At 47.1% G+C, this 24,759-nt stretch overlaps 9 protein-coding genes across 9 annotated transcripts; 6 read left to right on the top strand and 3 right to left on the bottom strand.

The window, feature by feature from the left end:
- Window positions 1-558: 558 nt before the first annotated feature.
- AGABI2DRAFT_188802 (hypothetical protein) lies at window positions 559-2,644 on the top strand (the record flags this gene model as incomplete). The annotated part of the gene is made up of 5 exons (XM_006457038.1): window positions 559-708; window positions 759-895; window positions 953-1,314; window positions 1,381-2,253; window positions 2,307-2,644. Exons 1-5 carry the CDS (start codon window positions 613-615, stop codon window positions 2,642-2,644), a joined length of 1,806 nt encoding a protein of 601 aa, XP_006457101.1. The 5' UTR covers window positions 559-612.
- Window positions 2,645-4,130: 1,486 nt separating this feature from the next.
- Window positions 4,131-7,561, top strand: AGABI2DRAFT_122970 (hypothetical protein; the record flags this gene model as incomplete). Its single annotated transcript, XM_006457037.1, has 10 exons — window positions 4,131-4,489; window positions 4,546-4,719; window positions 4,800-4,923; window positions 4,953-5,031; window positions 5,072-5,193; window positions 5,252-5,546; window positions 5,603-5,739; window positions 5,793-6,401; window positions 6,469-6,535; window positions 6,585-7,561. 10 exons carry the CDS (start codon window positions 4,131-4,133, stop codon window positions 7,559-7,561), a joined length of 2,943 nt encoding a protein of 980 aa, XP_006457100.1.
- A 1,980-nt stretch (window positions 7,562-9,541) lies between these two features.
- AGABI2DRAFT_181453 (hypothetical protein) lies at window positions 9,542-11,130 on the top strand (the record flags this gene model as incomplete). The annotated part of the gene is made up of 2 exons (XM_006457036.1): window positions 9,542-10,553; window positions 10,643-11,130. 2 exons carry the CDS (start codon window positions 9,542-9,544, stop codon window positions 10,993-10,995), a joined length of 1,365 nt encoding a protein of 454 aa, XP_006457099.1. The 3' UTR covers window positions 10,996-11,130.
- A 35-nt stretch (window positions 11,131-11,165) lies between these two features.
- On the bottom strand, window positions 11,166-13,205 carry AGABI2DRAFT_188799 (hypothetical protein). Its single transcript, XM_006457035.1, has 2 exons — window positions 12,518-13,205; window positions 11,166-12,470 (listed from the first exon to the last, which is right to left on the bottom strand). Exons 1-2 carry the CDS (start codon window positions 12,969-12,971, stop codon window positions 11,341-11,343), a joined length of 1,584 nt encoding a protein of 527 aa, XP_006457098.1. The 5' UTR covers window positions 12,972-13,205; the 3' UTR covers window positions 11,166-11,340.
- A 567-nt stretch (window positions 13,206-13,772) lies between these two features.
- AGABI2DRAFT_188798 (hypothetical protein) lies at window positions 13,773-15,303 on the bottom strand. Its single transcript, XM_006457034.1, has 6 exons — window positions 15,283-15,303; window positions 15,146-15,229; window positions 15,017-15,088; window positions 14,204-14,942; window positions 13,963-14,087; window positions 13,773-13,909 (listed from the first exon to the last, which is right to left on the bottom strand). The coding sequence occupies exons 1-6, from the start codon at window positions 15,286-15,288 to the stop codon at window positions 13,898-13,900; spliced, it is 1,038 nt and encodes a 345-aa protein (XP_006457097.1). The 5' UTR covers window positions 15,289-15,303; the 3' UTR covers window positions 13,773-13,897.
- A 2,024-nt stretch (window positions 15,304-17,327) lies between these two features.
- AGABI2DRAFT_122967 (hypothetical protein) lies at window positions 17,328-18,587 on the top strand (the record flags this gene model as incomplete). The annotated part of the gene is made up of 2 exons (XM_006457033.1): window positions 17,328-17,464; window positions 17,519-18,587. The coding sequence occupies 2 exons, from the start codon at window positions 17,328-17,330 to the stop codon at window positions 18,585-18,587; spliced, it is 1,206 nt and encodes a 401-aa protein (XP_006457096.1).
- Window positions 18,588-19,320: 733 nt separating this feature from the next.
- On the bottom strand, window positions 19,321-20,714 carry AGABI2DRAFT_181450 (hypothetical protein). Its single transcript, XM_006457032.1, has 8 exons — window positions 20,631-20,714; window positions 20,562-20,573; window positions 20,443-20,511; window positions 20,238-20,390; window positions 20,135-20,182; window positions 20,026-20,083; window positions 19,575-19,969; window positions 19,321-19,523 (listed from the first exon to the last, which is right to left on the bottom strand). The coding sequence occupies exons 1-8, from the start codon at window positions 20,685-20,687 to the stop codon at window positions 19,404-19,406; spliced, it is 912 nt and encodes a 303-aa protein (XP_006457095.1). The 5' UTR covers window positions 20,688-20,714; the 3' UTR covers window positions 19,321-19,403.
- Window positions 20,715-22,615: 1,901 nt separating this feature from the next.
- AGABI2DRAFT_229367 (hypothetical protein) lies at window positions 22,616-23,296 on the top strand (the record flags this gene model as incomplete). The annotated part of the gene is made up of 1 exon (XM_006457031.1): window positions 22,616-23,296. A coding segment is annotated over exon 1 (522 nt), but the record flags the coding sequence as incomplete, so codon positions are not given.
- Window positions 23,297-24,016: 720 nt separating this feature from the next.
- AGABI2DRAFT_52470 (hypothetical protein) lies at window positions 24,017-24,758 on the top strand (the record flags this gene model as incomplete). The annotated part of the gene is made up of 2 exons (XM_006457030.1): window positions 24,017-24,406; window positions 24,462-24,758. Coding segments are annotated over 2 exons (687 nt in total), but the record flags the coding sequence as incomplete, so codon positions are not given.
- Between the last annotated feature and the right edge of the window lies 1 nt (window position 24,759).

The raw sequence follows: 24,759 nt of genomic DNA, 5'->3' as shown, positions 1-24,759 counted from the left end.
CATGGCACATGCAAGACAACATAATGCTGTAGAACCAGTAGCTTTCGCTCGGTTGTAGAAACTCTGGGTAGGTATACGTTGGTGGGGCTTCCTAGGAAGTTACAGGACATGAGATGTGCAATCATTTGGAGTCAGCGCAAACCCTTGGGGCACCAGAATTAAACCTAGTCGGTGCCGGTGACTCCTGTGCTTGTCCCGCTAAATCAATTGGTGATCCCGGCGTTGAATGGTCGGGATCAATCTTCCCACGGGCATTTTTAGCACTGCCACCCTGAAGCGACACCTGTGCGTCATCCGGCACCAGCCATCCCAACTCGTCATCCTTTCACTGATCCTGAGAGGGGAACATGTATATTTATTCGTGTTCTTTTCTCAATCATAGACTCTGAACAACTCTCAAATTCACAACTACAAAGTAGCGGCGCGCGCGAGGATAGATATTCCTGGATGTTGCGTTCTTCGTTCTCGAAACGTCATGTCCAAACCGGCGGGTTCGGGACCGCTGCGCGCCACAGGTTGGCGGGGCAGTCACGGCGCAGGCTCTCGACGTTCCCGCCGACACCTCCTAAACTCAAGCTTCGGCCGCCTAGGTTGCAGAGATATGGGAGACGAATGGCGTACGTCACGCTTGGCCTCGGTACCGTCTTCGCCGCAGATAAATATTTCAACGCTTCCTCGATTCTAAGGAACCTACGGACGCTTTATACTGTGAGTGATTGAAAAATCAACATGTTTCAAGTTAATGACATTCGATCCAGTGCGCTGCCATAACGCTGGACTATAAAATGAACTTTACGCCAGAAAAGTCCGAACAGATTCCAGAGCTTCATGAGCGTGTCGCTCAGAGAGTCTATGATTTGCTCACTTCAAATGGCGGACTCTATATCAAAATCGGGTACGTTCTTGTTTCTCTTTCCTTGCCGTCATTATTAACGACCTGAAATCCTGTCAGCCAAGCAATAGGAGCCAACGCCGCTGTCCTTCCCAAACCCATGCAAATCAAATTCGCATCTCTCTTCGATAACGCGCCCCAAGTACCCTATTCCACAATTCGCAAAGTTTTCATAAAGGAGTTGGGCAAACCACCAGATGGGCCCGATGGTGTCTTTGAAATTTTCGAAGAAACCGCTGTCGCGAGTGCTAGTATAGCACAGGTCCACAAGGCAAAATTGTGGGGCAAGGACGAATGGGTAGCGGTCAAGGTGCAGAAACCTGAAGTGGGAATTCAGATGGAGTGGGATTTGGGTGCTTATAGGGCTGTGATGTGGATGTTTGAAAATTGGGCTTTCGATTTGCCGGTTTATTTCGTTGTTGGTGAGTATTTTACCGTGTCCAACTATGAACGATAAAAGAAAGTCTAATGGTACATGATATCCTCAGACTTCGTCTCCAGTCATTTGAGGCAGGAGCTAGACTTTGAGAGGGAGGCCGAGAATGCTCGAAAAACGGCAGGATTCGTCGAGAATGAACCTAGGTTAAGGGGCAAGGTGCATATCCCAACAGTATATCCGGAATATACGACAAAGAAAGTCATGACGGCAGAATGGATCGACGGCGTTCGGTTGAGTGATAGAAAGGGAATCAGGAAACTTGTCGGCGAGAAGGAGCCCATCGTGGACGTTCCTATGCCAATAGCTGTCGCGTCAGCCTCCTCTGACGAAGATATTACTACCCTCGCCCCAGCCCCTTCACCATTTGTAGAATCGCGACCCACGACGACATTTAACTTTCCAGATAAACCTCTCAAAGGTGGAACCAAAAGTATCATGCAAATCATGGTAGAACTGTTTTCCGCACAGATGTTTGAATGGGGATGGGTACACTGTGATCCGCATCCAGGTAACATCGTCATAAGACCATCGCCTTCCAATCCTACCAGACCACAACTCGTTTTACTCGATCACGGATTATATGTTCACGTTCCCAAAAAGTTTGAAGGCGAGTGGGTGAGATTATGGCGAGGAATGTTGTCGGGCGATTTTGGCGAGGTGGAGAATGTGACGAAAGGATGGGGAATTGGAATGCCGGATCTGATGGCGAGCTTCACGTTGATGAGACCGGTTGTTTTAAGGAGGAATAGGCGGGTGGTGACGACGAAGAAGGGAGAAGTGAAGGAGGACAAACCGAAGAGGAAGTTGACTCAATACGAGACAAGTGTTTTAATGAAAGAGAGGTTGAGAGGGTTTTTGAAGGATACGGATCGGATGCCGAAGGTATTGATATTCTTGACTAGGAATATGCGAATGGTACAAGGTATTTTGTCCTTGTCCTTATCATATGAGACGATCACGCTGACATTTTGTTAGGGAATAACCAATCACTTGGATCTCCAGTCAACCGAATCAAGATAACAGGATACTGGGCTTCCCGTTCACAGATTCGTAATTCCAACCTTTCAATCGCCCAAAGATTGAAAGAAACCTGGCATCATATCGTATTCCGAACTATCATGCTTTCATTGGATATTTCATTTTGGAAAACCAAGTTTGTGAGTTGGTTATGGGATATCAAGGAACGGTTACTGGGTAGGCGAGATACTTGGATTAGGAGGAGGAATTTTGAAGAGGAGTTGGAGAGGAATATGAGGGAGTTTGCGAAGGAGGGGTTGGGTATTGATGTTGGTGAAGGTGTTTTTGCGGGGTAGAGTAGATAAAGTCACTCGCGGAGCGTAAGTTGAGTTATATCTTGGCTGTACGGTATAATCAATATTAATCTTTTGATTCACTAACCCAATCACGATTTAATAATTTAGGGCTTCCGTGTGTGATGAACAGTTTAGGATTGAACTCTCGTTGTGTGAGGATCAGGGTGAACTGCATACAGTGACAGAATCCGGTTTTATCAACAGCGATTCAACGGTGATTCAACGATAATATCATTCCTCAAGGCCGTACGGCTATGGCTCTATCCCGGCGTCTAGAAGAAAGTCCAAGCGATGGCCCGAGCCTCCCGTACATCAGCGCAATTTCGATGGAGTACTGACACGGCGGGAAAAGTGCTGTCACCCCACTTGGTATGTAATTTGCATTACGTGTATCGCGAAGTTATTTATGGTTCGTTTTCTTTTCTTTAGCAGTTGTCCATATGTCCTCCAATCTATGATTGAATGGGCGTTACATCCCTCAGAATACTATTTGGTCCGTCAACGGCAACTCTTTACTTTCCACCATTGCACACCGTGTTTGGATCGTGTTCTAGTCTTTGACACCTGACCCAGCTTGAAGGAGTATGGAAAACGACATATAGAACCGGATATCTATTTGTTACGATTTGCGAATGCATGGTTGGCTCGGGTAAAATAACGCAATGAGCAAATCAGCGGCGGTTTTTCAGATTCGTTTTTGCCATTTGCTGTTCACATGACGAGTGCTTCTCGCTAACTCTCACCGAGAAACCAATGGGCTTCGAGGTTTGTCCCTGTCATGGGTGCATTGGTGAAAGTATGCCTGACCTTGAAATCTCTCTAGATATCAGTGTAATTTGAAGTTGACCTTCAGACTTCAAATAAAATAATACTCGTGCACTCAAGCATGCAACAAAATAGGCGCTGCATTGTTGCGGCTTCAGAAATAAGACATGCGATGTTAGAGAAAGTTAACTTTGGCGGTTTAATAAAAGATCAGGAACTCGGGACTTGAGAAGTAATACTGATAATTGGAGATGCCCGGAGGAGAGAAAGTATGATAGGGGTTGTGTTATATTTGCTCACTCCATGTAGTTTCATGGTGTAGCCTGGGCCTACTTACCGCTCGGTTGGTGTGGATTTGAGAACGAAGAAAGGCTTGGCTTTCCTTCTGGAGTTTGGGGTATATGTACTAACAAGTGTGGCTGACTGATATGATGAACAGCTGCCATATATAATTGATTACACTTGGTACAGGCGCACGCATCTTGTCAGATAGCATTTGGAAGTGATATTGATAAATTCAAACTGAGAAAAAAGGAAGGCTCTGGAGTTATCGAGCTCTTTAAGTCCGTATGGTGTGAGTGGCGAGATAGAGATTAGACCATGGGAAAATGCACGTATATAAGCGTGGAGTGAGAGCGGCCCCTGTACATATAAGACCCCCCATTAAGACCGTGCTATTTGCGAACATATCGACACCGCGGAAGCGCCCAGCCCACAGCGAATGGTACCTGTCTCGCTCATACATACAAGAGCCCGCGCATCGTCGTCTAGTACTGTGTCGAGATCACTATATATCCTTGTTCTTGCTGCCAAATATGCTCTCAATTTCTTTCACGCAGGGGGAAGTGCCAGTGGGACTGGAATGGGTACGAGTGGAGAAAACGGTGGGATTGGTAGTGGGAGCGAAGGGCTTGTCAGAAGAGGGAGAGAACTCGATGACGCTCAACCTTGGAAACGAGTCTTATTCCCGGTACTCATACCCATACTCGTGCTCCTATCGGGTTTGTTTGCCGGTCTAACACTAGGTTATATGAGCTTGGATGAGACGCAGTTGAATGTGTTGAGCATTAGTGGCACGCCGTATGTCTTTCCACTCGAAATCTTTCTCAATACTAATTAATGCACCGGGACTACAGCAAGCAGCGAGAGTATGCCAACAAGATCAAGCCGATTCGCAAGAATGGCCATTTGTTGCTCGTGACGCTGCTTCTAGCTAATATGATTGTCAATGAGACATTACCCGTCATTGCGGATCCTGTACTTGGGGGTGGCTTTCAGAGTGTCGTCGTCAGCACTGTCTTGATTGTCATGTTTGTAACATTCGTTCTCTATATCGCGTGGCCTTAATTGCTGATGACACCTTCATGCCTTCTGTTTGAATCTTGATCAGATTCTCCGAGATCATTCCCCAATCCCTTTTCACTCGACATGGCCTCTATCTTGGCGCCAAGATGGCTTGGTTTACGAGGATCCTTCTTTTTGGATTGGCAAGTCACGTTGTGGCGTCTTCACTGGTCGGCGATTGAGTTTCATGCGTGTTTAGGGTGTTATTTCATGGCCGGTTGCTAAGCTTCTTGAATGGGTGCTCGGACGTCATCATGGAATCATCTACCGACGAGCAGGTGAATCGTGCTTTAAAGTCAAAATTAACTCAGATCTTAGTATTGGATCTAGAGCTGAAAGAGTTGATTGCTATGCACGACTCGCATGAAGCCCATGGAGGCGATCTCAAGACGGACACAGTAACCATTATCGGTGCCACCCTCGACCTTCAGGAGAAGGTGGTACGACAGGCATGTACATCCCGCAAACCGTGAACTCTAATACTCACGCAAATCTTAGGCTATGACATCCATCGACGATGTTTTCATGCTTTCTATAGACGACAAGCTCGATTACAACCTTATGAAGAAGATTCATGAGACTGGGCATAGTCGGGTGCCTGTTTACGAAGAAGTAGAAGTTCCTCTTGCAACCATTCCTCTTGGAAGTAACCTTCGGCCTTCTTCCAATGCTACTACCGAGTCTCCTACCAATGATAATGGAAATGAGCTCAATGTAGATGGAAGAATGACCAAGGTCAAAAAAATTGTCGGCGTTTTATTGGTTAAACACTGCGTTCTACTAGATCCCACAGGTAGTATTTCTCTCTATAATACTGCAACCAGGTCACTAAATGTTGTAAATTCACAGATGCTACGCCTTTGCGTAAAATGCCATTAAACAAGGTTCCGTTCGTACCTAATAATGAACCTCTTCTGGGTATGCTGGACAAATTCCAAGAAGGACGTAGTCATATGGCCATCGTCAGTCGGTATAGTGTTGAGAAGGTCAGCAATTTCTCAAGAAACTTCATATTCCTAACGTCATGTTCCCCATACAGGCTCAAAGTGTGAAGAAAGCTGTGAAAAGAGGTCTGACTCAACGTCTCCGTGCACGCGTAGGGATGGGTGAATCAGATTCACCATCATCTTCATCATCATCCTCATCTGATGACGAATCCGACTCTGGTACTTCTGGCCTCAGTAATGCTAAAGGTTGGGCTGGAAGGAAACGACGCAATCGAAGGAAAAGTATCATCAATGGCTTTAAAAAGAATCGTGATGTAGAACAGGGAAATGCCGAAACAGAGGACGTTACTGTCCAGGATGCAGATGGGGATACATTGAAGGAACATCCAACTCTTGAAAGCTCGTATTTGGTTTCGCCGTCTATCGGTGCTAGTGGGACCATTGTCAAGACTTCTTCAAGTCAAGAGTTGCAAGGTCGTAGACAAGATTCTGGTTCGAAGTCTGCGACAACGAACGCGGAATCTGATGACATTGAAAGCGATGCTGTACGCGGTACTGATGCGGGCGTTGGCCCTGGTAAAAAGAAGACTACATTTCATCTTTCAGCACTGTCGAAACAGGCTGGGGCGGTTATGACTTCTGGTTTATTAGAGCAGCATACTCCTGCGGATGCTGTGTTGGCGAAAGAAGGTGCTGCTGAGGTTAGTTTGCTCGGTCACATGTTTATCAAGGGTCTATCGTGTTTATGCATTGATTTTCCCTTTCTAGTTTCTGCAAAGTATTGACCCCGCGGTTATGCCCCTTGGAATCATCACGCTCGAAGATGTTCTGGAAGGTGAAACAATTCGATCTATGGTACTCTTCTTAGGCTCATAATTATACAGAGCTGATTGGAGAGGAAATCTATGACGAATTCGATCCTCAAGGTGCTCACGGTGATCCATACGCGTATGATTCCGGTTCAAACTCCCAACCTTTACAAACGCAATGGACTGGTTCTGCAGGAAAGGCCCATATTCCTGACTTTAGTAATCACAGTGAAGCTCACGGTAAGATGACGCCGAGCACGCCAGGAGTTACTACTACTACTCATACCGCCGCGGGAGATACTTGGGCCCCTACCACCGGAACGCTTAAACCAGTTTTACTTCCTGGGTTGCCGATTGGGATTCCTATGTTTCGAGGGTTTGGTTTTTTGACGAGGAGGTCAAGGAGTGCCCCACCTGTTCCGAGGAATCAACCTGAGAGAAGTGAAAGTATGATTGTGGATGATGAAGGGGAGAATGACAAGAAGGACAAAATGGAATCTATGAAAGATGCTGCTTTCGACGGAGATGCTCATGTTGCATTTGAAGCAACCCCCGCTCCTCGTGCACCAACTGGACCTACACCTATCGCCGCGCAAGCTAGTAGTCAGAATAACCCGCCCCAAGAGATCAGAATGCCAAAGCCTATTCGGGGAGTACCTAGAACAACGCTTAATCAACCTGGTATGACGAGCATAGTTTCCCCCGCTACCGCTTCTACTAGTGGACCAGGAACAAGCGCACTCCATGGCGGATCTGGTGACGTCACGAGGAGTTTGAATAATTCGAGAAGTGCGAGTCCTGCTTTACCGTTGGAGGCTATAATTTTAGAGAGATCCCGGAGAAGGTTAGCTAGGGAGTTGAGTTCGAGTTCTCCTACCACAGGACAACATGGAGAAAGTGGTGGGCCGACTGCGAGAACTAGGGGATTTAAGAGTACCCCGCTTTCTCCTGCTTTAATTGGTTCAGCAGGCGGTGAAGGTGGTGACAATTTGTCGACCCCCGATCTTGTGGCACAGAAAGCTAAGAGGGAAGGAAAAGATGGAGATAGCTGAGACGAGGAAATCTTTAACTGCGCAGTTGAGTTTTCATAGGATCTTCAAAGATAATCTCGGTTTACCGTTATGCATGTCCCACGTTCGGTCCACATACTATGCCTTTTCTCTTTCGTTTCCTTGTAGTATACTTAAGATCCACGGAACATATCTTCTCTCGTTGCTACCGTTTGATTTGTCATTCTACCCCTTCTCCCTTATTGTCTCATCTTGGGTAGGTTGATATCATTAATATACCAAGGTGCTAGGCCTCGACGAGAATTAGAAATGAGGAGAGAAGATTTAATATCCAGTATATGAGTGCGGCTCAGATTTTAATTGAAGAAAAGAGAGGCTTTGTTCGCTGGCATCCTGATTAGAAACGGCTTTGGGGTCGGCATTTCTGAAGTGGCGGGTCGAAGCTCTGCTGAGGTTTGTCAGTGCTGTAAGCACATTATGAACCCTTGCGGTTCGGTAAAGAAGGGAATTAAAAAGAAAAGACAATAGATAAGACGTGAGATCAAAAAGAGAAAACAAAGAAAAAATGGTAGTGACGTTTGATACGAACGTAACTTTGTTATAAAGGCGTAGCAACTGTCGACCTGAAGCAACTTTTGGAACAAAAGAAGATTACCTGAATCCGGGAGAACGCAATGTTCAACCAATAAAACTTTGCCGAGTTTCTCAACCTTGGAGACGGTCGAAAGGGAAGGGTCAAAACCGCGTGGGCACTCCGAGATAGTGGCCAGTCTGGTGAATCTTCTTCATATATCAAGGTTATCAATGGAAAGCACGAAAACATCGGATAGCAATTGAAGTCGATAGGTGACATGGCCTAAGGAACTGGCGAGTAATAAAACCAGCTTGCGGGTTCACTAGCCTGCTTTACCCGTGCCCTATTGATTATAACTTCCCTTGTCGACTTAAGGATCCATTGGCAGAACCCGTGCAGAGTCGGATCGACCTGGAGAGCTCGAGGGGCAGCGCTGGAAGTTGGCATTAGTTCAGCCTGAGTTCAACTTGGCCGCTTTGAGAGGATTGGATGTTGTAAAGTTGTTGTTCCGTAACTTCCGTTTACGCGACTGTTACTCGAAGCGCTCACTGGGGCGTCATCTCCTCAAACACAGCCCTCCGCCTCAGCCGGCATGCATGACTGGAGGTGATCCACGAGGCAACGAGAAGCGACAAGCTGTAAAATTTGGACGATAAGAATGAGCAGCTAGACTCTGCCTCAGCTTTGCCTCGTGGCCTTGTGTCACCGATGACGGCAGAAAATGCCGGATGCAAACCTGAGCCGAACTCGAGCCTAGAATAGCAATATTGATGGAAGTTCCAGTGCTTCGTGACTCTGGGTAATTAACACATGTTGGTAGAGCAACGGGAAGATAACAATAATGAAACGACAACGGCTCGTTCAAAACCGCGACGTTCTAACCAGGCCCTCCGGACAGAATCCTGTTGAGAATCGATGTACGCTTTGACCAAGTGCGAATTTGTTAATCAGAAAAAGACAAAGGAAGGTTTTGATGGCCTCGTGGTTGCCTAAAACAAAGAGGCGTGATTATGAAGAGCATGGATCAAAAACGACCCTGGTCCGAATGTTTGTTCACAGCCACCAACGAGGTCTTTTTTTTCCTCTTACGCTGGTCGCCAGGTTGACAATCGTGAGTAACCAGCGTCTATTCGAGGATAAAAGGTATCCACAGCTCAAAATCCATCACCACGCTTCATCCAGCTTCCCTTCTTAGCCTCCTATCAAGCGGAATTGTGCTGGTCCACAATCCGTGATTGCTGTGTTTCACCTTTTGGGGATCTTTTTTTTTTCTAATCGGGATTTCCGTGTGCTGTTGTCCAGTGCGCATTGAACCTCTTCGACACGTTTATATACGACCTTCACTACTGCAGGCCGGTTAAGACCAAAACACGACCCCTCACGATTATTGCATCTCCACGACAGACTCGTCTCTACTTCTCTGCTGTAACGAAAACAGTCGCTTTGCTATGACTGTACTCACCCAACCTGCAATCGACTCTTCCACGAAATGCCTCACAAAGCCCGGAAAGGCTGTACCTTTGTCGTCTTCCAAGAAATGTCACCATTCTCTCAAAGAGAAGCAGGCTTCTGGGTTGAACCCGTCCCCCATTTACGAAAACCGAATCGGATCCTCCCATTCATACGCCGACCTCGCACATTCCTATGCACGTAGCCGCCATTATACGATCTCCACCGTAGACTTTCGGAATACTACAATGGCTACGATCCTAGATGAAGCTATCAATGACATCCTGCAGGAACAGCTACCGCGGATATGTTCGAGTTTGAAGCGACGACCAACCCAATTTCCGCTTGAAGTCCGGCACGCAGCAGACAAGGGTCTCGGAAGTTTTGCTACTTCTCCTATTACTGCTGGCAGTACCATCTTCATGGAATTTCCGTCTATTATTGCGCCATCCATATACGGGCTGGCTATCCCTCCTTCCGAGGCGTATACAGAGCTTTTCGAGTCACTTCCGAAGCATGATTTGGCTTTTGTCTCGTCTCTGGCTACCTCTCGTCAAGACCATCCAGGGAGCAAGCCAGTTCCGCAGGTGTCTTCCTTACCGCATCCTTCTTTTTACGAGGACATCATGCAAACCAACTCCATCTCGGTCAATCTTCATATCCCTTCGGATATTCCCCACCCCGAACTTTCCACCCATCGAGCGTTATTCTTTATGCTTAGCCGGTGTAATCACAGTTGTAGCCCTAACGCCCAATGGTCTTGGGATGCTTCGACTCTGACTTTAACGGTTACCGCCTTGCGACCCATCGCCACCGGAGAAGAAATTACCATTTCGTACATCCCCCTCTACAGTGATCCTACCTTGCGCCAACAGATATTGAAGGACGCTTATGGTTTCGATTGTGTCTGTGACGAATGCACTTTGCCTCCTTACGAGGTAGAGGAACATCGCTCCGCAACGGTGGACAAGCCGGATTACACTTCCGATGGGGATAACGTTACCATGGATAGTATTATCTGTCCCTTTCACGAGTGGTGTGAAGGTTTTGATCTTCCCATGTCACCTCTGTCACCTCTGCCGGAAACTCCACTTCCTCAGGCTCGAATCTCGAAAGTCTCCGGTCCGCTTCCCTGGACGTTCCAATCCTTCCCGAGGTACATTCCGATCATGATCAAAAGGTACAACAATATTGGGAGGATCAAACGTTCTACACCAATATTGGCGGTTCATCGACGCTGGATGTTGCCGATGCCATTGACAAACATACGGAGATCATCGCTATGTGTTATGGCGCTTTAGGGGACGTAATGAATTTTCGGAATTGGATCGCCTGTGTCAAGGAAGCAAAAGTGTCCAAAGGAGCAGATGCGGATGTTCGAATCGTTTTTAACAAGTGGTTGGCAAACCCTTCATCCTTCCCTTATTGGAATCGGAAGGCGAGAGCATTTTAAAAGCATAATATTGCTTCGTGTGGGGTATCTTATCTACATATATATTGTATTTTTACATATGCAATTAGTGACCTAGATTAAATGTCATTTTAATGTACAGAAATCAATTTGAAATGAACTGAAGTTTGGCTCTCATCCTCGCTCGTGCTCCATGACCCTGATCGACACTGATTCCTGATATTAGATTCCTCCAGCACAGTCGTACTACCAGTGATCAATAGTCCGTTCATGATAAGTACACATCACGGAATGTACTCGGAACTAGAAATAATACCCTCACGCCCACAAAACAATTAGATTTACGGAACCTGAAAAGAGATAGAGCACAATAGAAAGACAAAAGCATCAACCCGTAGGACCAACTACACCATCATCAATTTCGATTCCCATACCCTCCAGCACAGTTCTACCACGTGAAGCCCAATAGGGAATCGTTCCGGGGTGATCAAACCACAAACGCTTCTCTTCAGTCTCCTTTCCTTTATCCGCAGTTGGAATATTATCGTCCAACGGAACACCAGTTCTTTCGGTCTCGCTAGAAGAATCCGATTCGTTTTGTAAGACAGGAGGAGAGGATGCATGAATCGGTGATGAAGTTGTGGGTGGCGGAGATGATTGGTCGGACGTGACCGATGTAGGTGGTGCCCGGTTCACCGAACCGTTATGCTCCTCAAATAGCTCCTCGTGTTTCGGGGGAGAGGAAACGGTTTCCGAGAGCTTGGTCTTCTTTCTCGGTCTCTTAGCCTCATCTATGGAGGTCTGTGAAGAGACTGATGATTCCATCCCCAGTCCTTTCCCACTAGTGTTCAGCGACTGGATAAGTCCACCAGCGCGTATCCACGCAGCAATATTACTCTCCGTCTTTACCGCATCCAATATTCCGACAACGGCGAGTAAGGTTTCATCGTATACTCCGCCAGCGTCCTGTTTTTCATCAGTAAGCTTTCTCAACATCTCCTCAACACGTTCCTTCTTTTTATCTTCCTTCTTCGCTTTACGTTTACGTTTGCGATTACTGGTTTCCTCCCCGTGCTCCTGGGAAACAAGATGGGTTGAAGATTGAATCTCCTCGGTTCCAATGGCTTCTGCGCCACCTTCATCTGCCTTATCGGTCGCAGCATCCACATTGAGATCCGAGTCCTTAGACTCGATATCGCAAACTGCCTCTGAAACTTTTTTCTTCTCTGAAATAGTATCGGCTAACCTGATCCGTGCTAATGTTAGTTCTCGGACGGCCGCGTCATGTTTTCGCATTTCAGCGTCGTATTCCTTAAGACATAGGTGATTGTAGGGTTGGAGGTGGGCTTTGAGCGGTGAGTCATCGAGGAGCAATGTAGTTTTGGCAGAATGAGTTCGTTTTCGAGTATGAGACGAGGATGATGGTGATAGATCGGCGACATCGGAAGGGTCGAATGATGTGAGGTTTAACTCATCCCAAGGTTTATTGAGGTCTTTGGTCGTCTGTACCTTCCTACCTACTCCACTGTAAATTATGTTATTTGGTTGTATATGAAGTACGCACCATAGTCAATACCATTCAGCCCCAACTTGTCCCGAGCCCAAATGGCAACCAAGCCACCCTTCGCATCTCCAAAGCACCTTGTGACCATGTCGTTCACACTGTGTGGCTGCGCTGAACTCCAAACCATTGTATCCAGCCATCGTCTCGTTTTCGGATGGAACAGATATTGGCGGAAAGAGGAGAGATAGGGCCGTGGATGTACTGCACGAAGTGGTCGAGGTTGGGAAGGATCGAATCGGGCGTAGACATCGTCCTCAGCTGAACCACGCCCATGTAATCGCTCGCGAGGTGATCGATATGGGCTACGAAAGACGAGTGTCCCGTTCAGATCCAACACCAACAATTTCCTAACCACAGTACGGTCATCCACGTCCAAATCCTCGGCGCCACCCACTAAACCAGCTTTCGTGCTGACCTCGAGCGACGCTTTTAGATAATCCTCGCTTGGACCCATTGGAGCTGGGGAAGGGCTTCTGCGAGGACTTCTACTATCCCTTAATACGCGAGCGGTGTCTATTTGTATGAAATTGTTTTGCGAATGTTGGAACAAACGACTAGCAATGTTGGGCGTAGGGTTTGGTTCTGATGTGCGGGTATTGGACTCGTTATATTGTGGTCTGGACGAGTGGTATCTTCTCCGTTGTTCTCCGTTGTGCCTTTGGTCGGAAGTTCGGTTATAAGTCGGTCTACAATAACCATCAATAACGTTACCCATGTTATCCTATAGGACTGCGGATTGCGTACCTGTAGTTGGAGCCGTAGCTTCCGTAGTTGGAATGCTGCCCTTCAGAGTAATCGTTGTTGAAATTTGAGTAATTCCCGTAACCCTGTCTGTCTCCATAGTTCCTTTCTGAATATCCACCGGCGCCGCGGTATGTGTCTTCCGCCGACGACGAGTAGTCATAGTATCTTGAACTCGTTCCACCATACGAACCGTCTCCTTCCCATCCCCTGGCACCTCCGACGTCGTACCGGTCGGAATATCCACTCATACGATTGTTCGAGTATCCGTGGGGGTCGTGGTAGTTCTGAGTCGGCCAAGCTCGATCGTTGTCGTTGTACAAGTGCCACGTGTAATCCTGGTGTCCGTAGTCATTATAAGAATATTCCTCCTGTGTGTCTCGAGATGCAGAGCGGTTATGTCGTGGCAATCGGTGAGGCCGCATGACGTTCAATAAGGTAGGGGACGGTCGGCGCAGAAGATGTGATGATATCATGACTAAGCGAGGACAAGAAAGATTGCCAACATGTATTTGACAGGCAAGTTCAAGATGTGCAATTCGTCAACACAAGAATTGGAACAAAAACTGTACACGACTCAGAGTCAGGGTTGAAAATAGTGTCTTTACGTATTCGAACAAATCCGGAAAACCAATCCAACTAAATTGTTGGCTGCCGCCGCTGACGGTCAGAGCGAAGCCAATATACGCGTGAATATCACCCACCTTCACCGATGCCCACTGATTGATACTGTCATTTAAACTTTTTTCCAATGTTGACCGACATAACTCGCAGGTCAGAAGTTCACTCAATGGCTCAAATGTTTTTCTTATGATACTGGTGGACAAGTCTAGAAAATCTCATCAGAATCAAATCAGAAACGAAAAATCAGACAAGTGACGTATCGTAGACATTAAATCGCGGATTGTCATGAGAATGATTAGGTGCTTTGTTTTTAGAGCTTACCTGGACGAGCATCCCATGTCAAATACGCTGAAGCCAACGCCCAAGCTCTCGTGAGGGCCTTCTGTTGGGTAAAGGTACATTCCTTTGTCGGTGGATGCGGATAAGGTGCGGTTAGCAAAGTTTGTTTCAGTGCATTTATTCGACTGAAATGCAAGCGAAAGAGTCGTTTCAGGTAGAGTGGTCCCATCCGTTCTGCCATCTCATCAGAAATGCTCAAAATAGGATATGAGAGTAAGTGAGACGACGTGGCGACTGCAAGGCTTTCCAGTCCATAATGTCCTGCAAGTGAATACAAGTCCAACGGAAATAGTGGTGCGTAGGAAAGGAGAAGGTGATATAAGGGGGTCAGCGTTGTAATAACATCCTTTGGGTTCATGCCGTAGAATTGCATGCGACCGACAGCGGCCGCAAGGATTTCGAAACTGGGTGAGTTTCGTGCGGGAGATGTTCCATACAACGCATGTAGAATGACGTTGAAAACTGCCGATGAATCGGAAATTTGGTGAATAACATCGGATCCAGTCATGCTGGTGTGGTCCTCGGTTTGACCCCATAAAACTTTACCAAAGGCTTCCGAGGGAAAACACCCCAGCATCTGGGAATGGGCATAAAATAAGACCATATCGGAGGTGCTGAATATCAAATTTGGCCTGGCTGGATAAGAGGTAGGGTTAAACGATGTAGAGATGGAAATGGTGTTTTCACTGCCCGAAGTATCAGATTGAGATACCGCGGGTGGCTTCAAATTTCCCGTGAGAAGAGAGAGCACGAGATAAGTACCAAGTTGATGGACGAGATACAGTGTACGCCTACCATCGACAGAAATGATTCGCGCGCCGGCTCAGCCGGAGGCGAAGGATAAGGGACAAGAACATCTTCGGGGTTCTTTCGGCCCTGTCGTCAGTGATATGCCCTATTGGATTACATCGACGAACAACTCACCAGACAAGTTTCGGCAAATAGGTCGGTACCATAAGTGAAGCAAGAATCCCCATGTGATGTTAACACACCGACAGCGTCCGAAACCTGTGATGCCGTTTCAGCCTAAGTACAAGCGATGAGCCTGGATAGATGGTTACCTCCATTGAAGAGGGTATTAGGAAAGGAAGGCTTGTTGCGGGGTAAGAAGGGGAAAGACTTATATAACGGTGATATCTGTGGGTTGGGGTGAGAGTGGCGGAATTGCTACTTCTAGCAGTCTGTCACTGGTTGCGCTAATCTCGTGACCAATAAGTAATGGCCACCTCAGAAACAACCTTCATCCCCAAAGTATAAAGCTGACCCTGAGGCTATAGCGTTAGTACATCGCTCAGGCAACGCTGCATCTCGCAGGGAATGGAATATATGCAAGCTCTGCACCGTGAAACTGGCTGCGCTAGATTTCGACTGGCGGTGGCGTCTTGATATCATAATTACGAACTACTAGAATTAAGGTGTGGAGCACTGGAATAATGCAATGCCAGTTGGTTCAATTTGGAAGGTCTGGGGCATCAATATGTAAGAGACAGATAGATCATTGCATTTAGACCTCAACAGCACCCCTTGCCCGTCATTCGCCGTGGGACCTGGAGCGACTAGTACCACAGTATAACAGATCTTCTTCACCAATTCGCTTCCCAGACATTCGGTGCGTGGCGTTCGCGTTGTTCAGAAAATCGGTTTATCTTTCCTTCCATGAATCAGCCTGAGGTTATCAGACGCAAGCTCTTCGTAGGGCTTTGGAACATGAAAAGGTTGTTTGTGCTTCCAAACACGACAAAGTGGGGTGTGAGAAAACGAGGTCGAGCTTTCTGACGGTGCCTTCAATTTCTGCCGTAAGCTGGTTCCAACAGATTTCTTGATAAAGGCGAGGGAGGAGCAATTACCTGATTTTACCTGTCGCTCCAGATCTTCTATAGCACAATGATCACAGATCGTGAGTACATCTTGATCCACACGGGCCCGGCATGTTGGAGAAATCCGAGAATCCGAGTTCTTTTGAGACTCTTGGGAGAAGACTTTGGACACCCGCTCGCGAGGGGAGCGACCTTTGGTTTCTCGGATTTCTCCCATGCTAGGTGTCAAGTGATGAGGCGTCGGACTTGGAAGTTCGAACGGTTCTCGGCACACGAACAGAATGACAAGATAAACAGATAAGATTTTCTCTGCTCTACGACAAGCGGGCTTTTATACTCGAGACGGCCAAACAAGTAAATACAACTACTCAAATCTGAGATAAATGGCAATGCCGGAACGCCGAGTGTTTGTCAGATGCAAATATTTACAAATGACCTCTTCCACGGCCCAGGTACTTGGTACATCGTGATACGTACACCAGACCTCGCTTGCGGACGGTTGCTTCAGCTTAGTCGCCCACATCATATCACCGCTAATTTTTCTGTGATGTAGGATAATCTCTGGCTCCGTTGCCTCCCGGCAACATCAGGATGCAGATAGCGCTCCACAAAATAGGGCATGCCGACAAGCACCATTTTCACTCTCAGTGGATCTGCAGTGGATCACTAATCATGGTGCCTCTGATTCTGTGTCCCGTTTTTGTTGTGAGTAGCCGAACCCTGTTTACTTCATGTCATCTATATCTATTTATGTTTCTCCGCCAAGCGACTCCAAGCGACTTGCCAAAATTGGTCATCAGTGGCCATCAAATATCATGGCCTCGGATTTCGCACTCGACTATTCCAGGAAAACATGAAAAACCAGTGTGTTTCCCCGAGGCCGTAGCCTTTCCCTCCGAGGCTTGATCCCGAAAGGTCATTGAGTCAAGCGGTTCCTCTGCTGATGCGGCCATTTCCTCCATTCCCCACCATCATCACGTCTCCCTCTCCTCCCTGTCCCCATCCACCTGGACCGACTTCCTCGCCCAATACTTTTCTCTATTGGTTTTCCTTCTGATTCTCTGACTAATCAAAGCATTTTCACCAATTAAACTCGGAAATACAGACTCAAATTTGCATACTCACGTTGGTGCCTGCGGGAATAGCAAACAGGTGAACCCTGTGGACATACATTGTCTCCATCCCACTCATATTTTTGTACAGCAGCCCGCACCAAAACCTTCCACATACCACCTAAACCAAACTCTGGAACCCTGCATTGCCAGGGTTCAAAAGCCGTTATCGTCCCCATGGCAAGGCCTACCATATTCATGGACGTTCCTAGTCTTCCCGATGACGTCCTTAGAATCATCTTTGAAACGGCTGCGAGGGATGATGCTCGAAAAGCTGTGAAATTCACTCTTATCTCCAAACTTGTCTGTACTTGGTACGTGGCGAAGAGTTCGTTTTCATCTAGTTGCTGACGACAATCTCGCTGTAGGGTTGAGCGATGTCTCTATAAAGACGTCAAGCTGTACACAGAAAAGTCTTTGCAAAGCTTTCTTCGAGCTCTGGATTCATCTTCGAAACCCAAATGCTTTTTCGCCACACGAGTGAAATCCTTAACAATTTCATACGACATTTACAATTCTGAAAGGGCCGCACGTATTCTTTCCGCCTGTCGTGGGGTCGATAACCTAACAATATGGGCCATACCCTCCTTGGACCACGTACAGACCGACCACGCATTGCCTCATTACGACCATTCCCTGCGAGTTCCCGACGACGGCCGGGCACAATTAATTTCCTCAGGCGGCCCCCCGGATCAACTCCGTGCCCTCTACCGTGTATTTTCAGACCATCTACGCCCAAAACGGCTCGCTATTCTTGTCGATAAACCGCTATATGCAACCATACAATTGGATTGGACGACGACCACATCGTCACCCGATTTTTCTTTAGGTCTGTTCGACAATCTTACTCATCTGTCCATCGTGAACAGATGGACTGACTGGAATACTTGGATCTGGAATCAGGACAGTATTGCCTCAATGAGCCACGACATGGTTCGGTACAGAATCGATAACAAGTGTCTGCCGAGGCTCACACATCTCTCCCTGGAGATCCCGGTAGCAAAGCGCGCGTTTTCGAATAGTTTCCATCTTCCTTCAGATCACAATTCATTCGAGCAACCTGCCCGGAGACTTGCCGAGAGTGTTGGGCTGTCCCTGGCCCGGATTCTGGCAAGCTTCAAGCTCCGTGTTCTCCTTTGTATTGTCACCTTCGACGATTCCCCTCATTCGACTGCTCGTCTAATCCGGGAGGTGACTGCGAGCAACATCGAGGTCCTCGGAGCCCTGGAAACACTCCCGCTTGAACCGTGCCGAAGGAAGCTTTCCGCTAAAATTGGTGATCCCCGTCTTGTCTTTGCACATGACAGAGATCCATTCAGAGAAAGAGAAGCTGGTTCATATAAAGTGTGGAACATGTGGGAGCGTGCTGAAGAGATCGTACGTCTACAGATGCAAGGACAACTCCCTGAGGCTTGTGGTCAGTGTCTGTCGATTTGAGCTTCATGGCCATTCAACCTTACCCCTTTTTATCGCGGTGCAGATCCCGTCATTCTCGGGCTTTGATATGTTAAATGGCCTAATGTCTTGGCAAATGATGTTACCATGAAACAGCGACTGTTCGTTTACATACTATATACATTTCCTTCTCTAGACTCTCAGGCAGTAGCTTGATTCCTGTTCTTTCACTTTGGACCTTTATTCCATATGTTTTCGCTATCCTTGGGCTTTTGGTTGTTTCTTTTTTGGGGTTTATATGTGGTTTAATCGAATGTTTACATGCTATCATGTTTTCTGTACTCTAGCTCGAAAGTTTAGATCATCCTGAAACAATGTATTCTAGGACATTTTGGCGTCATTTGAAATTCTCATGGAATCAACGGAAGCGGTCTGCCGAAAGCCGTTTGATGTGACAATGATATCATCTATTGTAAATCATCTCTTCGTGAGACACCGCTGAATTTGATTTTCCAGCAGGAACTGATTTCAAACGACCAGAACTTGGGAACCAAAAAAGAATTATTAACCTTCGCAGGTTTGAGCTATTTAAGGCGCTCGCGTCTCAGATCTAGGGTTTTTCCCTGATCTTCACACTTCTTCACAGCATCCGAGGAAACGGAAGAGTTGTATATCAGTACATCAAGGAACGTGAGAAGGCCCTATACTTAGCAGGAAACCCTTTTCTCCTCAAATGGCTCTCATACATCTACGTACCGAATTTTTTACAAAGTCCCGTCGCTATCCTTTCCATACGAGTAGAATATAACCCAGCGACTTGTGAAAACAGCGAAACCTTTCACATACACGAGTCCGAATTCATACGTGGCGCATGTAGAAAGAAGAGTTATCGGGAGGCGCTGCGCCGAACGCCATTAAACTGAAATAGACACTCTCCACTTGAGAGAGGTAATGCTTCTTGATCGCATCGATTGCATCCTGCGAGATACCATCGTGAGCCCTAGCACAGTGATACTGATAGGAACGGACATCAAGAACATCGACACAGGGTCCATGATCGATTGGAAAAGGCCTTCTCCCGTCTAGCTCGATCAACCTCATTCCTTCAAGTTGACCTTCTTTGGGTTCAGGGTCCGTCAAAAACGACCTCACGAAGGGTGATGTATGCTCCATCACGCTCATTGGCTCCGGAGCGGATGAAGTTATAGAGGTGCTGTTGGATGCTCCAACGGCGACATGTTCCTGTCCTCCTTTCGCATAGATATCCGGAGCGGCAACGAAGCAGCTGAAATGTAGATCTGTTTGCATCCCGTCTTCGTCGTTGGTTGGCTGTGGCGTTTGTCCAAGTATGGAGCTGTTGAGGTGAATTTGAGTGAAAAGGTCCGTGGTTTCAAGAAAATCGCCACGTTCTTCCGGCGTCTTGTCTAGTCAAGTAAAGGGTCAGTTTAGTTCCTATGCAAAACACTTCTGTGTTCAACACCTTTGCATGAGCTGATGAACTTTTGAAGCACGCTGTCTGGGGTGTAAGTGACGTCGGACTGAAAAAATGGGCGTGGAGTTATTGATAATGCAGACTATAATCCGCTCACGTTTGCGATCGCGTGAATCAAGGCCATTGTTCCGCAGGCATTTCCAACCTGACCACATAGGGTTCAGCCACGAAGAAAGGTATCTCTGATTCAATAAATGAACCTTCTGTTTGACGAATAACGACGCTGGGTCAATCGGATGTTGTCCCCGAGCGGTTATTGTATCGATCTGCTCCATTTGCTTATTCTTTATCCCCTCTTTGAGTGGGAACAAGACTATCACCGCCTGCGTAGGCTTAGGTATGATACTCAGAAGCTGAAGGAAGGTAAAAGGTGTGTACATGAACTCTAATATGTTGTCAACTCACATTGTCGTCCAGTCCGTAGATGTCAACAAATTGATACTTTGAGGTATCTAGACCAGCCATCTGAGCCCACTACGACAATCCCTCAGCTATGATCAGAATCCTCATTGCCTTGGACCTACTGAATTAAACACCTGACATTCAGTTTAAGTCGTCCTTTCAGATGTTTTCTAGGATATCAAATGCTGTACCTCTGGATTTCCTTCCAAGGGTATCCAACGAGAACACTGTGGTTTTGTTGGGTCCATGGCCTTTATATCGAATTGACCTGGGATGGTGGCAAAGTGTGAAATCCGAAATCGATTGCAATGCTGACGTCACATGTTGACCCGGGGGCTGTGCTTATACTCAAGCCTGCCAAGGCGAAGTCCATGACAGATTCCCAACCTGCTCCCAACAGACTCCTACCAGTCTCGTCCCTGAGCTCCGATTTCTACAAATACATAGTCGAACAAATAGAGACATTGTATCATACTCGCCGCCCCGTTGAGCAAGGGGCTGGCCACCATGCTCGAGGCTGCATGATCATAGTTTCAAACCTCCTAGTCCCTAACTTATGATCAGGAGCACTGAGAATAATCTTGCCTATGTGGAAACAATCGTTTGTCGGGACATATCCGACAGATCTACGATGTTACATCGCCCAGAGCCTCGACACTCGAGTGGCATTGTGTTCCCAGACAATTCCCAGATCACCTCTGTATTACCTGGACCAGTTCAGGTAAACGCAGTCTTTTCTAAATGTCCAGAGTAATTACAATTCAGTGTTGGCGTTCTTCTCATAAGGGGTCAAGCTAGCGTTAACTCAGAGTCCTTCCCCGCCCCCCTCAGGTCTCTGATCTCCCCGCGGGCCCTCATTTGGTGGCTTTCATAATGTCACCGAGCCTATGGGCGAGTTTGCCGGTCTCGATGAATATATCTATGTTCTTTATGTCGTATCTCCGACTACCGCCTAGATCCTCATGCTATCTCCTCATATGACGACAAGATAAGCAGATATTCGGTATTCGGGCTTACTATCATCAGATACAAATGGAAACAGCTATACATTTTAACAAAGATATAATCGGCTGCACACCCGTTGGTGTCAGAAAATTCTCATCTTTCTAAAAACCCGATACTCACGACTGTGGGAGATGGACGAAATGGAATCAAGGCATCGTCATAATACCTTCTTTCAGCCTGTTGGTAGTGCAGACGGTCTACCTCTTAAAAAGGTCAAAATCAAGGTTGATTTAAGGCTGATAGAAGGCCTAACGTCCAGCAGAGCCCTACTGAATGGAGCCAGCATTATCCTTACCGCTTTCCAATACTAGCGCATCGTCTACAGTCAACGACATAGCATCCATTTCTTACTACTAGCGTAGATGACTTCTTTCCCACCAACTGCTCCCTGTGTTTCGTCCTAAATTTGCAATACGCTACTTTTGTATTTCCGCACTCGTCCTCCGGCTACCGGTAACAGATATCTGGAAATGAAACTTCTCGGTTGCTGTGAGATTGTGCCATTGTGGTCCAGTTTGTTGACACGGTCTTCCTGGGCCAACCCTTTCTTAGTCACCCATCTCGCGGAGTAGGGGTAGAGCTCTTGCCATTGACATCACGAAAGTTTGGAGCCAATATCCAAAGATGCAGATAGTCGGAAGTGCATAAAGAGCTGATCCTTTTGGGAGGTAATGTGTGGAAATGACATCATTAGGACATCATTTGCCAGTTGACCGCTTGCTCTTGTTTACTAGACTCCCTAATCCCTATTAGCGAGTGGGCTGGCAAGGAGCGCGGAAGGATGGTGGAACTCAAAAAGATTTTGCCTCGAAGCGCTACGCGGCACTACGTACGATGACATTGCTTGGAGCTACCTGCACAGGACCGCAATTCTCCGGTGGGTTGGCAATTAGCACCGCTTTCGATTCAGGCCGATGCTAGACGGTGATGACAAACATGAGTAAATACTAACTCCTATGATATTTGTTCTGGTTGACTGGCCGCGTACAGTACAGTGGTACACCATTTTCCAATCCCTCTCGTGTCCAGCACGTCTCGTCGCAGGTCGGGACCGCTAATCATTTAACACAATAAATATAACTGTAACTGACCGTGATGAAAACTGCAGAGATTGGTAAGTTCACTGCCACTTATTCGCAATCAAAGTTGTCCTCTACCTGTTCTCGTAAACCTTTGATCAAGCTCCGGATTGATCACGAGATCACTTATTGTAAGTACAAAGCACGGAATCCGGGTATATATTGCCTCCTGTTGCAATTCCGATTGTCAAGCAACCCGTCTTCTAACTTCCTCGTTATAAACGGAATCCGTCTGTGCGCCTATTTACTCGATGTCAGTCGCTCAAACATATCCATCCTTCTCGTCCTTCCACAAATCTGGCGCACCACCCGAACAGCTTCGCGACTATGAGCCCCTAGCCAAGACTTGTTCATCATTCGTACTCCGGTTATTCGCCCACCCTTCCGCCCTTGACCATAACCGAAGTCCCTACGAGGCTTTACCCTACTTCATCGCCGTGGCGTTATCCCAATCCCGGTTGCCAGATATTAATGCGCTCGCAGCGTTGACACTCCTCCAACGTTTGAAAGCCCGCCACCCTGACCGCTTCTTCACTGGAGCGCCCGTCCCACAGTGTATCGAAGCCGAACGTCTATTCCTTTGTTCCTATATTGCCGCCACTAAAGTCCTTAACGATGACCGTTACGGACTTCAATTCTGGGTCCGAGTTGGCCAGAATAAATTCCCGCTTGCAGAACTCGTCAAGATGGAAAAAAAGTTTCTAGCAGACTTGGATTGGCGTACGGCTATAGATGATGCGACGTTGGCGACCTATGAAATGATATTGGAACGGCGGAAACAAACTTATGGGACCAAGGGTCTGGATTGGGCGAAGGTCTGGGATGCACTGACTTCGAATTCTGACTATTCAGAGTCTGTTGGCTCTTCACATTCACAATTCAGAGCTACCATGACAGAAACGTCACCCGTTTCAAGCTCTCATTCTTCAACGCCTTCTGATCCTTCGATATCCAGTCCTGTGATCGCTGCGGGCTTACTACAACTCCGGTTGATGGAGTCCAAACAGAACGTCATAAACATTGACAAGCGCCTCGACGAGCTCCAGCTCCAGTTCAAGACTTTGGCGTCCAGATCTCCTCGCAGCACTCCCTGCAGTAGCCAGAAGCATGATTCTAATCGCCGTTCGATAAAGGATAAACTACACCACGTCTTCCATTAGCCGTCGTTATCTCTCTCATGCTTCATTGATTGTATTCTCTGACATTGGACTAGTTTGTGGAATAACCCGATACCCGTTGTAGACTATATATATTGCCAATTGTGTATGTTTCTATACTTCTGTCTGTACTCCTTGTATGTCCTCTTCAACTTTAAAAGAACGGTTGCTACTATATCTACTATACCAGGTATTTCCTGGAAATCTCACTCTCTTCCCACCATCAATCTATTTTTCGGGAATGGGACGTGGATATCGATCAACGCGCTCATGCTCAGCAACACCGGGTGAAACGTGACAGTCGCGTGACAGGTGCGTGTTATGAGTGCACCTCCTCTTCTTGTCTGCGAGGCTCTCGGCTTCGTCCCTCAACTCCTCCTCGACGACATCGTCAACGTCGCGAACCAAACCATTCAGAATGCAGTCAATGATATGGAAGAACATCTCTTGAGCTGGGCAGAAAGGCGCGCCAAACAACCTGAAAGCGATAAGGATGGGACTGAAGAAGTTGAACAGGGTCTGGTTGCCTTTCAGACTCTGTTAGAATATCATACCGATCTCGGCTTTGACTACTTTGAGGCATGGTCATTACGAAATGCGTTCAACGTTTCGGCAGATTTGCCAATCGTGTTACCGCATCATGAGGGTCTCGACCTCACTGCACCTCCGGAGCGCGAGCGAGAACTTATGGACGATATTGACGCTCTCTTGAAGAAAATGGATGCAGTGCGTTTTGACTCTCTATAAATTAGTGCTGCTGAAGTATAACTCTTTACGCTAGCAACGCAGACTTGAGTACGCTCTAAAACGCGCCTTGCGTACATCTTCTAAAGAGCGACGAAACGCTGAGGATAAACTAGAGCAACTGGCCGCTATCATCGATCACCCTTCTTTCGAAGAACTCTCCAGCCTTCCACAAAAATACGAAGCCATGTATGATGCGTGTTCCTCCTTTGAACCTCTCGACGCCGCTACTCTCTCCGCGCTAACTCAAGTTGAGCTCTCAGAGCCCGGAAAACATCCATGGGAGTCAACAAAGAGTGGATATATGAAGTGGGCGAAGGAAAGACTTACAGCCA

Source organism: Agaricus bisporus (assembly GCF_000300575.1).
Source record: "Agaricus bisporus var. bisporus H97 unplaced genomic scaffold AGABI2scaffold_15, whole genome shotgun sequence".
NCBI lineage: Eukaryota > Fungi > Basidiomycota > Agaricomycetes > Agaricales > Agaricaceae > Agaricus > Agaricus bisporus.
The sequence above is the reverse complement of the archived record's forward strand: the minus strand, read 5'-3'. Positions and strand labels throughout refer to the sequence as shown.

Excerpts from the sequence above, each read along its gene's own strand:
- AGABI2DRAFT_188799 (XM_006457035.1), bottom strand. The coding sequence starts at position 12,971 with ATGGGTCCAAGCGAGGATTATCTAAAAGCGTCGCTCGAGGTCAGCACG. Across the intron at positions 12,471-12,517 it reads GCTGAATGGTATTGACTATG|GTAGGAAGGTACAGACGACC; the intron begins GTGCGTACTTCA and ends ACAGTGGAGTAG.
- AGABI2DRAFT_188798 (XM_006457034.1), bottom strand. Across the intron at positions 15,089-15,145 it reads TATTTGCCGAAACTTGTCTG|AACCCCGAAGATGTTCTTGT; the intron begins GTGAGTTGTTCG and ends CAGGGCCGAAAG. Across the intron at positions 14,088-14,203 it reads GACATGGGATGCTCGTCCAG|ACTTGTCCACCAGTATCATA; the intron begins GTAAGCTCTAAA and ends GAGATTTTCTAG.
- AGABI2DRAFT_181450 (XM_006457032.1), bottom strand. The coding sequence starts at position 20,687 with ATGGACCCAACAAAACCACAGTGTTCTCGTTGGATACCCTTGGAAGGA. Across the intron at positions 20,183-20,237 it reads CGTTATTCGTCAAACAGAAG|GTTGGAAATGCCTGCGGAAC; the intron begins GTTCATTTATTG and ends CTATGTGGTCAG. Across the intron at positions 20,084-20,134 it reads TGATTCACGCGATCGCAAAC|TCCGACGTCACTTACACCCC; the intron begins GTGAGCGGATTA and ends CCATTTTTTCAG.